This window comes from Lemur catta, chromosome 2, assembly GCF_020740605.2.
Source record: "Lemur catta isolate mLemCat1 chromosome 2, mLemCat1.pri, whole genome shotgun sequence".
Classification (NCBI taxonomy): Eukaryota; Metazoa; Chordata; class Mammalia; order Primates; family Lemuridae; genus Lemur; species Lemur catta.
The window spans coordinates 27,611,843-27,625,417 of NC_059129.1; the positions used below are offsets into that span (position 1 = coordinate 27,611,843).

The following is a 13,575-nucleotide window of genomic DNA, read 5'->3' on the forward strand; positions in this document are numbered from 1 at the left end:
AGTATACTACTTAGTGTCACCTATATTTGAACCATACAGACCATGTTCTTGTTGTATCTGTCTTCTCTCTTTTTCTTTCTTTCTTTTCTTTTTTTCTTTGAGATGGTCTCTCTCTGTCACCTGGGCTAGAGTGCAGTGGTATCATCACAGCTCACTGCAACCTCCAACTCCTGGGCTCAAGTGATCCTCCTGCCTCACCCTCCCAAGTAGCTGGGACTACAGGCATGCAACACCATACCCAGCTAATTTTTCTATTTTTGTAAAGATGAGGATCTCACTCCTGCTCAGGCTGGTCTTGAACTCCTGACCTCAAGCAATTTTCCTGCCTTGGCCTCCCAAATTGCTAGGATTGCAGGCATGAGCCATTGTGCCTGGCCCATGTATCTGTTGTCTTTTGCTCTAGATTATATTAAGATTCACTCATGTTATTGTATGTTGCTATACCATGGTTCATTTTTTTGCTAAATATTATTCTGTTATATGAATATACTTCAATATATTTGTTAGGATATTTATCCATTCTACTATTGATGGGCATTGGGTTTGTTTCAATTTTGTCAGCTATAGATATGTTGCTACATGCTTGTACATATCTCCAGATGTTCGTGTGCATGCATTTCTCTAAGGTATATACCTAGGAGTTGGGTCATAGGGTATGTGTATCTTCTGCTTTGCTAGACGCAAAACTCTTTTCCAAAGTTATCATACCAATTTACCTTCTTGTCAGCAGTGAGTGAGAATTTCCATTGCCTACATCCTTACCAGCACCTAGTGTTATCTGGCTTTTTAATTTTTGACTTTCTAGTGGGTATGTAGTGGTATTTTATAGTGGTTTTAAGTTGTATTTCCCTGACTATCCATGAGATTAAGCATCTTTTTATGTGCTTATTGGCCATTTGGATTTCTTTTATAAGGCTTTTTCCATTCATATGTCTGAAGTTTTCCCACCCCTGACAATGGATTTATGAATTCCTTATGAATTCTGGGTACAAGTCTTTTGTTATTTGTGTTACAAATATTTTCTCTCATTCTATGGCTTGCCCTTTCACTTAATGTTGTATCTGATTAAAAGAGAATGTTAATAGATTTATTAATATTTTCTTTTGTGGTTAGTGCTTTCTTATGCCTTTTTTAAAAATAGACTTTAGCCAGGTGTGGTGGCATGCACCTGTAGTTCCAGCTAATTGGGAGGCTGAGGTGGGAGAATCACTTGAGCCCAGGAGTTTGAGTCCAACCTGGGTAACATAGACCCCATCTCTTAAAAAAAAAAAAGAAAAGAAAGAAATTGTACAAGTAGACTTTATTTTTCAGAGCTGTTTTATGTTCACAGCAAAATTGAGTGGCCAGTACAGAGAGTTCCCATGTTCCTCTGCCTGCCCACATCCCCCTGTACACGACCTCCCCGACTCCCAACGTCCCCCTCCAGAGTGGTATATTTGTCACAATCAAAGAACCTACATTGACACATCATTATCCCCCAAAGTTCACAGTTGACATTAGGGTTCACTCGTGGTGTTGCACATTCTGTGGGATTTGACAAATGTGTCATGACATGTCTCCATCATTACTGTATCATACAGAGCAATTTCACTGCTCTAAAAATCTGTGCTCTGCCTGTTCATCCCCTGTCCCCACTAACCCCCAGTGACCACTGATCTTTTTACTGTCTCCACAGTTTTACCTTTTTAGGAATGTCATATAGTTGGAATCATACAGTATGCAGCCTTTCCAGTTAGGCGTCTTTCATTTAGTAATATGGATTTAAGGTTCCTCCTTGTCTTCTCATGGACTGATAGCTCTTTTCTTTTTAGAGCTGAGTAATATTCCATTGTCTGGATGTACCACAGTTTATTCATTCATTCATCTACTGAAGAATGTCTTGGTTGTTTACAAGTTTTGGAAATTATGAATAAAGCTCTATAAATATCTGTGTGCAGGTTTTTCTATAGACACTAGTTTTCAACTCATTTTGATAAATAACAAGGAGCACGATTGCTGGTAATCTTGCTCCTTGGTATTTATAATTTTGTTATAAACTGCCAAATTGTCCTCCAAAATGGCTGTACCATTTTGCATTCCCACCAGCAATGAGTGAGAATTCCCCTTATTCTATATCCTCATCAGCATTTGCTGTTGTCAGTGTGTTAACAGGGGAAAAAAAAAACCTGGAGAGGGGAAGGCAGGGGTGGGAGCAGGGGAGAAGTTTTTTGAAAACAACAAAACCCAAACTCTGTAAAAATAAGTTAAAGAAGTTTATTCTGAGCCGAGTGTGTGTGACTACAGCCTGGGGGAAATGTGCTCAAAAGGTCTTGAGAAAATGCGTGAGGTAGACAGGTAACAGTTTGGTTTTATACATTCAGGAATTACACGTAAAATCGTAAATCCACACATGGAAGGTGTATATTGGTTTGGCCTGAAAAGGTGGAACATGGTGAGTCTGGGGGTGCTTACAGATTACAGTAAGTGAGTTTAAAGATTTTTTTGATTTGTAATTGATTAAAGAAATGAAACTTTACCTAAAAGCTGAGAATGTATTTAAGATAAAGAAGTTTGTTAATCAGAGACAAGCCAGACATCTGTTAAGTAAATTGACAGCCTGCAGGTGTGGTTTAACCTTTGCCTTGCATGCCCTTAGGCCTCTTAATGATTTAGTATCTTATTGTTACAAACGGTAACTCCAAAAGGGAGGGGACATGACCAGGCATGTCTGACCTCCCTTCTCCTCATGGCCAGCAACTCAGCTTTAAGGTTTTTATGGGGTCCCCTTGGCCAAGAAATGGTCTTTTCAGTTGGCTGGGGGGCTTAAGATTTTATTTTAATTCTCAGTTGTTTTGGATTTGGGCCATTCTAATAGATGTGTAGTGGTGCTCATTATGTTTTAATTTGCAATTCCCTAAAAACATGATGTTGAGCATCTTTTCGTAAGATTATTTGCTATCTATATATCTTCTTTGGTGAGGTATTTGTTCATATCTTTTGCCAGTTTTTTAATTGGATGTTTTCTTACTGTTGAATTTTAACAGTTCTTTGTATATTTTGGATAACAGACCTTTATCCAGATATGCCTTTTGCAAATATTTTTTCCCAGTCTGTGGCTTATCTTCTGATTCTCTTGATAGTGTCTTTTGTAGAGCAGAAGTTTTACATTTTAACAAAGTCCAGTTTATCAATTATTTTTTTTCACAGATCATGCCTTTGGTATTGTATACAAAAAGTCATTGCCAAGCCCAAGGTCATCTAGATTGTCTCCTATGTTATCTTCTAGGAGTTTTGTTGGTTTGCATTTTATATTTAGGTCTATGTTCCCTTTTGAGTTAATTTTTGTGAAGAGTATAAAGTCTGTGTCTAGATTATTTTTATTTGCTTGTGAATGTCCAGTTTTTCTAGTGCCACTTGTTAAAAAGACTATCTTTTTCCCATTGTATTGCCTTTGCTCCTTTGTCAAAGATCAGTTGACCACATTTGTGTAGGTCTATTTCTGGGCTCTCTAATCTGTTCCATTGATCTATTTGTCTATTCTTTTGCCAATACCACACAGTCTAGGTTACAATTGCTTTACAGTTAGGTAAAGTTACTTGCTTAATGTTGGGTAGTGTCAGTCTTCTGCCTTTATTTCTTTCCTGCAATATGGAGTTGGCTGTTCTGCCCCCCCCCCCATACTGCATGTGTTTTTAAATTTTTGTTTGCGAATTCATCTTTCCATGGGAATTATTAAAGTGTCCCTACAGAAAGATTTTGTGATTGCTCCTGACAAAGCTGCCCAAATTCCAGTGGTCCTAAACTAGTTTCTATATACAAAACAGGCCTGGTTTCAGTTTCTTGTGGGTGACTTTTTTTTTTTTTTTTTAAGTTTCTACCTCAGACTGGTGGGTAGAAAGAAATAGTTTAGTCCTTTTAATAAATAGGTCAGATCTTTCAGGCTTTAGGATTTGTGCCTAAGGCTCAATTCCTGTTCCATGTTCCTCCCAACTTTAAAGAATATCAACACTTTGTCTTCTGTCCTAGCATGGGCACTAGAACCTCAGATCTTAGGTTCTAGAGTCGAGTTTGGGTCTAAATTTCAGTGGGGTATTTAGCTTTGATTTCAACTTTGGCTTTAATTTCCCCCCCTCTCCCATTTTAGACCTCATAGATGTCAATGGAGAAGAATCCAAACTCTGTAAAATAATTTAAAGAGGTTTATTCTGGGTCAGATATATGCACCCATTGCCCAGAGAGCCATGCCCAAGAAGCCTCGAGCAAGTGGTCTCACCGTGGTTGGATTAGTTTGGTTTCATACATTTCAGGGAGACAGGAAGTACATGTAAAGTTATAAATTGATACATGAAAGGTGTACATTGGTTTGGCCTGGAAAGGCAGGACATCCTGAAGCAGGGCATTATAGGTTTTAGGTAGGTTTAAAGGTTCTCTGACTTGTAATTTGTTAAAGAAATGAAGTTTCTTCTAAAGGTTTGGAACATTTTAAGATAAGTCTGTTAATCAGAGATAAGCCACTGGACGTATATTGGAAATATACCCAGACTCAAGTGATCTGTTAGGTAAATTGATAATCGACCTGCAGGTGCGGTTTAAGCTTTGTCTTATATAGCCTTAGGCCTGTTAATGAGTTATTAAGGATACCTCCAAGAAGGGGAGGAGGCATGCTGAGGCCTGTCTGACCTCCCTTCTCATGGCCAGCAACTCAGCTTTAGGGTATTTCTGGGGTCCACTTGGCCAAGAAGGGGGTCTGTTTAGTCAGCCGGGGGGACTTACGGTTTTATTTTAGTTCACATAGAGAACTCCTCCTAAATCAGAGATACAAAATCTCACTGCCCTTAAGGGGATGTGTGGGTGTGGGTGTGACGAGGCAGGGGGAGTCATGTTGGCAGCCTGGAGTAGTGAACCACACAGCTCAAGTTTTGACCTGGCAGTAACTATCACCTAACTGCCAAACAAATAGTTGATGATGATGTAAGTACTGTAAGTTATTTGGTCGTATGTCCCTTTGCAAATATGGTTCTTAAATACGTTTCCTTTCCAGATGTTCGTTGCAAACGGGAGTATGATGAAAGCCATGTGATTACAGCCCTTCGAGTGAAAAAGGTATATGGTTGAGTCAGTCTGGGGCAGGCTGGCTACCTTGCAGGAGAGTGGGAAAGAATGGGAGGTTCTAGTACCGTGAGGTCGCATCCCCTCCCTAGGTGACCTCATGGCCTTAGCAGTTGGCATCTGATGTTCCTGCCCTTGGGATCCACTGTTATGGTGACTCAGCCACTCCCTGACTCTACTGCTCACTAACTCCTCTCTACCTCCTGGCTTCTGGTCGCCCATTCATCCGTTTAACCCTATTTATGGCCCACTGTGTGCCAGACACTTTCTAGAAAGTGGGGATACATCAGTGACTTAAAAAAGGACCACAATCCCTACTCTTACAGAACTTACATTTGATCTTATAGTCTGCTGCATCCTGTCTGCCTGCTCCTGACCTGTGTTTATGAAGGTCAGGTCTGCTGCTCACTGCCCCTTTATGGGTGTTTGTGGATTCGGCACCTAGTGCCCCTTGAGAGAGGCTGTCACTAATTCAGCTGGCCACAGTTGCTCTGATGCCAGGACCCCTAATGGGCTGTGGGCAGTCAGAAGACCAGCTGTTCTTGGCCAGGCACTTATCCCTGGTCCAGTCATCTGTGGGCAGCGTTTCTCAGAGGGGGAAGTAGGTGTAGAAGATGCTGGAATTCAACAGACTCTTGGGTCCACCCCCCTGTTTCCATGCCTGTGTGTGTAGTCAAGAGAGCGCATCCTGGATCTTCCCAGCGCTGCTGTGAAGGGAATACTTGCTCAACTGAACCCTCCATTCACTGGCCTCTCCTGTGGTTTCTTTAGAAAGGAAATAAATATCTTGTCCCGGAGTCTGTGGATCTGGAGTGTGTGAAGTACTGTGTGGTGTATGATAACAATACCAGCACCATGGAGATGCCCTTAAAAGACAAAGACGACGACTCTGATGATTCTGATCAAGGTGGGTTTTTACAACAGCAAGAGTAACAGTTAACAGTTACTGAACGCTTTTGCCACATGCTAGGAGCCATGAGGCCAAGTGCTTCACCCAGGTCTGTTCATGCAATCTACAGAATGACCTTACTGGAACCATAATGTCATGAGCTATGAGGGGACTGAGATCTTACCCTCTTTGCAAGAGAACAGGTGAACCTGCTACAGTTTCATGGATACCGACAGAGACACAAGACTCTTGGGTCAGAGACAAGGGACTCTGTTATTCAGAGCAATAGAACTAGCCAGAATGTCATTATTTTCTTGCACTGGTTCTCCAAGCCCCAATTCTCTCTCTCTCTCTCTTTTTTTTTTTTTTTTTGAGATAGAGTCTTGCTCTGTTGCCCAGGCTACAGTAGAGTGCAGTGGTGTGATCATAGCTCACTGCAACCTCAAACTCCTGGGCTCAAGCGATCCTTCAGCCTCAGCCTCCCAAGTAGCTGGGACTACAGGTGTGTGCCACCACGCCTGGGTAATTTTTTCTATTCACACTTTTTCTAGAGATGGGCTTTCTGTGTTGCCCAGCTTGGTCTCAAACTCTTGGCCTCAAGCGATCCTCCCACCTTGGCCTCCCAAAGTGCTAGGATTATAGGCATGAGCCACCAAGCTTGGGCTCAAGCCCCAATTCTCATAGGCTGACAGGAGGAGGGCCAGGTGACACCTGTATACACAGCAAGGTGCATTATAGGAGAAGAACCTAGAGCTTAGGGGGCCTGGGTCTTCTATAATGGGCAGAAAAGAAGGAAAAACTCTATCTTCCATGACTGTTATATAAATATCTTGAAAAGCTAGTTTGGAACGAGGGTGGCCAGTTTCTTTGTTCCTTGGACATGCAGAAGTGTGAGGGGCCATGGTGAATTATCTCCTAATAGGTAATATTGCCCCCATTTTAGAGATGGGAGGAACCTGGGGCCCAGAAAGGTGAAATAACTCACCCAGGATCCCACACCTAGGGAATTATTTATCTACTGCTGTGTAACAAATCATGCCAAAACTCAGTAACTGCAAACAACAAACAGTAATTATCTCACTTGTTGCTGTGGGCCCAGAATTCAGGAAAAGCTCAGCAGGGAGGGTTTCTCCTGAGCTTGTAGTCAAATGTGAGCCAGAGCTGCTGTCATCTGAGGGTTTGGGCCAGGTGGCCTGAATCCAGGAGGACTCAGTTCCTTGCACGTGGGCCTCTGCATGGGACAGCTTGAATGGCCACACATGTGGCAGCTGGGTCCCCCCAGAGTGAGTGACCTGAGAGAGAGGAGAGAATAACAGGGAAGCCACGTGCCTTTCTGACCCAGTCTTGGGACTCAATGTCGCCTCCACCACATCCTATTTATCAGAACCAGGTCGTTAAGTCCAGCCCACCCTCGTGGAGAGGGCAGTTAGCCCCGACCTTTCAAAGGGAGGCCTTTGAAAGAATGTGTGGGCATTCTTAAGCCACCACTCCTGTAAATTGGAGAGGCCAGGATTCAAACCCAGGTTCAAATGTGGCCAGTTCCAGTGTGTTCCCCTGAGCCCTGAGACTCTGCTGTGTTCTCCATGCAGTCCCTGGTTTTGGGCTGACCACCCGTGGCCGTTGGCATGGGGGCTCCTCTTCCTGCGACTTGGTAGCTAATTAACATGTGTGGGTGCAGTTCCAGAGGCTGGGCACCCACATGCCTGCCATTGGGTGGCGCTAAGCTTCTACCTTTAATAAAACTGGCTTTCCGGACTTTGTTCCCAGGAGGACCTTGGCCAGGAAACTGTCCCTTCTTCATTAGCTCGTCCTGCTGGGCGCTGGTCTGCGACCCTAGGATTATAGGCTGGACCCTGAAACTCTAGGAAACGGTGCTTAGTAAAGATGACCCCCCCCCTTCCATTCCATAACTGACCTCCCTGTGCTATGGGGCCCCCATCTTCACTCAGGAAACCACGACCACACAGACGACTTGTCCACGCAAGGCAAATTTTCTTGTTTAAAATGGCATTTTTTCAGTAAATGCAAAGTCTTCAGGGGTACAAGACCATCTCAAGGTTTCTCTCACCACCCCCTTCTTTCCATCATTAAACACGTGCCTCCTCATATCTTCCGCATTATGTCCTAGGAGCAGGTGCAAGGTGTCCTTTCCTGCTGGCCCCCAGGTGAGGTGTAGCACAAGTGGCTTTGGCCATGAGCCTCTGTCCTTGCCGTGTCTGCAGCTGAAATGCCCGTGGCTGGTGGAAGTTGCGAGCTTCTCTGCCCCTGGCAGTGCACAGTGGCTGCTCACGGGAGCTCAGCCCTGTGCCCATCTGCTCAGCCGCCACACCTGGGCTTCCACAGGTGCTGCCAAGCCCTGCTGAATCGCCTCAGTCTCCGTGTTAGGCTAACCACCCACCTGCTCTGCCAGGGGGACCTCAGAATTCCTCGTGGGAAGTGGGGCACGGCTGTTTTCAGCCCCTCACCCACCAGCCTGTGTCTCCCTCCTCAGCGGGGTCTCTTTTCAGGCACCCAGTCAGTGTCTTTCCTGGTCTTGACCCCTAGGACTTTCTCTCCAAACATGCCCCTTCTTTTGTGAGAAAGATTTCTCTTATGTTAAATCATCCTTGCTTGCAACAAACAAAATGGATTATAGACCCCCAAGCCAGGCTCTTGACATGTGAGGGGAAGCTTTGGGAATTTGGGGATTCCTTTTCCCCTCTCTTAGCAGAGCCTGACTTTCATGACAATTGGCTGGCCAAGAACCCATCATAATTTAACTTAAAGCTCCCCGCTTCCTGAGCATGGACCTCTTATTCTAAGAACGCAGAACCTGACCTCCCCTGGATCTCTGTGGCAGGGTAGCTTGGCTACCCGATTGTTCTGATTGTCCCCTGGAAACTGGCCTTCCTCTGGCACGGACTGTCATCCCTGACTGTGAATACAACTCCAGTGGGTCTTGTGACAGCGGTGGGGAAGCAGCTGTCTGAAGGCAGCAGCAGGGTGGCCTAGGACACCTCCCCCAGCTTCCCTGGTCCCTCCGACCTGCCAGTCTCTTGCTCACAAGTGATATGGCAGGTGCTGTGAGACCCGTTGGCCTGATTCTCTGACTTCTGAGCCAGGCTGGCCCTCTGGGTCTTGCTCCTATTCCCTCCCAGCCTGGCTACAGACTCCAGACTCTCCTCCGAATGCAGTCGCTCAGACAGGTCCCATGCCACTTATGTCCTAAGCAGCTCCTGCTGGAACTGTCCTTGTCTCCCTGAACAAAATTCTAGGTAGAAGTCAGAGTCCCTGCCCTTCCCTTTCCGCTCATTGCTGGCTCTCCCAATCCTGCTGCACGGTATTTCTCTTTTTGGGCCACATCTTCTGCATGTCTTGGCTTAGCCTTAATTATGCAAACTTACTGTCACATATCTAATTTGCATACAGTCTAGTAGTCATTCTGCAGATCAATGAAAGCCTTTAAGACTAAATTGATGTTGAAACCACAATGAAATATCACTTCATACCCACCAGGATGGCCATAATCAAAAAGGCAAGGAATACATGTTAATGAGAACGTGGAGAAAATGGAACCTTCATGCCCAGCTGAGCAGGATGTGAAGTGGTGCAGCCACTGTGGAAAACAGTTTCGTGTTCCTTCAAAAGGTTAGGGTGTGTACCCAAAAGAAATGAAAACACATGCACACGAAAACTTGTACGTGAAAGATTGTGTGGCAGCATTATTCGTAATAACCAAAAAGTATCGACAGATATAGGAACAGACCATAATGTGGTCTGTCCACAATGTGATGTTATTCAGCCGTACAAAGAGGTGACATACTGATACCTGCTGCAACATCAATGAACACTGAAGAGACTATGGTAAGTGATAGAAGCCAGATACAAAATATCACATAGTAATTATATAATTCCATTTAAATGAGATGCCCAGAATAGGCAAATCCATAGAAATTAGTGGTTAACCAGAGCTGGGAGTTTGGGGGGCAGTCGGAGTGACTGCTGACTGGTACGGCGTCTCTCTTGGGGATGATAGAATGTTCTAAAATTGATTGTGGTGATGGCTACACAACTCTGAATAGACTAAAAACCATTGAATCATACACTTTAAATGGGTGAATTGTGTGGTATACAACATATGGCATACGTGTGTGTGTATGTGTATATATCTCAGAACTTACAGGAAAACAATCAACTTGGTGGTAAGTTGCTTTTGAAATTTTCATTGTAACTCTCATCTCTATGTATGCTCGCTTCAGCTTCCTAAATAATTGCTTTTCAGAAGAAAGTGACCACCCACCCCAGCTCTAGACAAATGGTGAGTGCACAGGGGACATTCAGCTCTTTGGTCTTTTCTTTTAGAGATGGCGCCTGGCGCTGCCATTGAGTATGGCAAGATCCTGACCCACCTCACCCACCACCCCATCTACATCCTGAAAGGGGGCTACGAGCGCTTCTCAGCCCTGTATCACTTCTTCCGGACCCAGAAGATCATCTGGATGCCCCAGGTAAGGCAGGGTGCTGAGCACAGGTGGGCTCAGATGGGAGCACAGGCCTGCGGACCCAGGGGTGGCGGACAGAGGGGATGGAAAGGACCCAGGGGACACAGAGAAGACTGGGCTGCACAAATGAACGTGGGGCACCCAGGGGCCCCGTTCTTCATGATGAATCTATAGCTGTCAGGTTAATGCCCAGGCCAGAGACGGGCCTGTTCAGAGGGCAGGGCACCCCCAGGGGAGCTCCGGATGGTGGGGGCTATACTCACAGTCAGACAGGCTCAGACCACCTCTCCATTCTTGGCCGTCTGGATCCAGGGGATACCAAAAAGTAAGAGATAACAGTCCCTGCCCAGGAGGAGCTCCTTGTCTATCAGGAAAGTGGTAGGTGGAGCAGGGCTGTGGCTGAGGGCCGCACCAGGTGTCTGGAGCCCAGAGGAGGGGCGCTTGGCTTCCAGGAGCCAAAGCTGAGGATGACGATATGAGCAAGAGAACCAGGTACAGGTGTGTAAGGCAAGCGCTAAGGCTGGGTGAGGTGGCTCACGCCTATAATCCTAGCACTTTCGGAGGCTGAGGCAGGAGGATCGCTTGAGGTGAGAAGTTTGAGACCAGGCTGGGCAACATAGGGAGACTCTGTTTCTACAAAAAATAGAAAAATTAGCCGGTGTGGTGGCACGCCTGTAGTTCCAGCTACTCAGAAGGATTGCTTGACCCCAGGAGTTGGAGGTTGCAGGGACCTATGACGACACCATTGCACTCTAGCCCAGGTGAGATGAAGTGAGATCTTGTCTCAAAAAAAAAAAAAAAAAAAAGCAAGTGCCAGAGGTGCAGTGACCTGTTGGTTCCTGGAGGGCATCCTGTTGGATAAATGTATCTGGTTTGCTAAAGAGTCTGAGCACAATGGAATGTAAACACAAAGTGGTTTCGTTTTGTTGTACTTTGTTCTAAGTTTCCTGCAGCTGTGCTTTCATTCCTGCCTTTAGCAACATCTTGAGCAAATCCCATACTTTCTGGTCACTTTCAGTAAACTTCAATCTAAGTCATACATAGTATAAAATGATTGGGCAGATGTGACTATCCAGTGGATATTTGATATTAAGGAATAGTTACTTTTTAAAGATTGTGATGACATTAGTATGCTTATTTTTAAAAAGTGTAAGTTCCTATATTTTAGAGATACAGAATGAGATATTTGTGGGTGAAGTGCTATGATGTATGGAATTTCCTTTTAAATAATCCAGGGTGTGGCAGGGACTCGGTGGGGGTGTAGATGAAACAAAATTGGCCATGAGTTGATAATGTTTGAAGCTGGGTGGTGGATAGAGGGGTTTATTGTACTATTCTTTCTAATTTTATACATATTTTTGACAGAATTTTAAATAAAGGAAGTGAAAACAATCAGCCTAGTACAAACTGGGCAGTTTAACATTCCAATCTCAATCTGAATCTCTGCCTTCCCCCAGAGCTGGGCAGCATTCGGGTTTGCTGGAGGCCTCAGGATGGGGAGTGGTGGGGTGGCTTTAAGGATAGCTCCTCTCTGCCCCTCTTTGGGCCTAGCCCTTGGGTGTTTGGGCGCTGAGCGGGGCCTGTCTGTGTGGTGGGCTGCGTGTTGGTGGTGGGGAAGCGCCTCTTCTCTCTGGCCTGTCTGGGTCTGTGAGCTGCCAGTGGCTTCTGCTGCTGGTTTCCTTGGGGCCTGGCGCGGCCTCACCCTGGACCCTTCTGTGGCAGAAGATGTCCCAGCTGGGCCTCCCTTCAACCCTCACCAGGAGTCCCCCTACCTCCAACTCCGTGCCCTTCTCTTGGCAGCCCACGACCACCACCTCGACACTCCTTCCCCTGAATCCCAGGATGGTCCTGGATGATGAGGCAGGGACATGGGTCTGAGGTCACACACGTTCCCAAATCCAGGGCACACATGTGAAGCTCTCCAAGGACTTCCTTCCCTTCCCCACAGAGCACAGCACTGTGAATTTCAGCTGTCCCTGTCCTGCCAGGCCCGTCTCCTCACTCTTGGAGGAGCACCCCTTGATGGCTTTGCAGGCTGTGAGGAGATTAATTTCTTCCCTGCAAACCATACACTTTTCGTAACTCACCACCATCCCCTGCACCTCGTTTCCAGAGCTTTGGTAAGGTGTAATTGACGTATGATAACTGTACCTATCTCAAAGGGACAGTGTGATCATTTGACACGTGTGCACCTGTGACTTTCCCTCATCGTCGCCCTGGTGTTATGCAGACTGGGAAGAGGGGGTGGGCTGTGGCTGGTGGCAGGCATGAGGGCTGGGTGGGGTGAGTCGTCACAGCTCTGCTTGTTTGCGGCTTTCTTTAGAATGTAGGTACCTAGCATTTATCTCTCCCTGCTGTGGGACTTTTGCCACCAACCTCAGGAACAAGGATGACAGTTTCACTTCCCTCCTATTACCTGTTCTTATACAACACAAAGCTGGGGTGTCCTGACTGCCCCCCAAGGAGCTCCTTCCATGAGGGGAGATGGAGGCCCAGCATCTGGGCTCTGAGTCTGCTCCTCTGCTTTAGACAGTGACCTGCATGTCCTCTGTTTTGTTGGTGGCCTTTCCTAAATGACACTTCCCTTCCAGGAAAGGGGTTCTTTCTGTGACTGCAATGTGTTTAAAGCCCGCTCCTAGCAATGTCGGTTGCAGGGTGGCATGGTCAGATTTCACGTTAGAGAGATCAACTCGGATTGCCCTGTGGGGAGCAGATCAGTGGGGCCGCGTGGATTTGAGGGAGCCCTGCTAAGAGGCAGGGATGGAGAGGGGAGAGTGCAGAGTCAAGAAATATTTAGGGGGCGGCCCTGACCAGACATCAGACTGGGATGACGCCCTGGTTTTAGGCGTGGGTGGCTGGTGGCCCTGGTGTGGTTTACTGTGGTGGGGACACTGGGTGGGGCAGGAGGAGGTGATTTGGGGGAGGACGGTGGGCTCAGTTGGGGCCTGTTCATCGGCGATGCCTAATGCCAACAAGAGCTTGCTCTCATAGTGCCGTGTGTTTTCTCCACGCCACGCCGGCTTCCCAGCCAAACCCGCACAACCACAGAAAAGGAAGCTGGTGTCAAAGCTGCAGGAAGGGAGTTGATAGATTTGTTATGGGTTTTTGGTGTGATTT

At 46.1% G+C, this 13,575-nt stretch overlaps 1 protein-coding gene across 7 annotated transcripts in view; it reads left to right on the forward strand.

Moving 5' to 3' along the window:
• Positions 1-13,575, forward strand: part of STYXL1 (serine/threonine/tyrosine interacting like 1) — a 55,252-nt gene that overhangs the window by 25,296 nt on the left and 16,381 nt on the right. For all 7 annotated transcript variants that reach the window (XM_045543083.1, XM_045543087.1, XM_045543084.1 and 4 more), the window contains 3 exons: positions 5,021-5,082; positions 5,860-5,995; positions 10,319-10,464. In XM_045543083.1, coding sequence (XP_045399039.1) covers positions 5,021-5,082; positions 5,860-5,995; positions 10,319-10,464 — 344 coding nt within the window. The remainder of the gene's footprint in view (positions 1-5,020; positions 5,083-5,859; positions 5,996-10,318; positions 10,465-13,575) is intronic.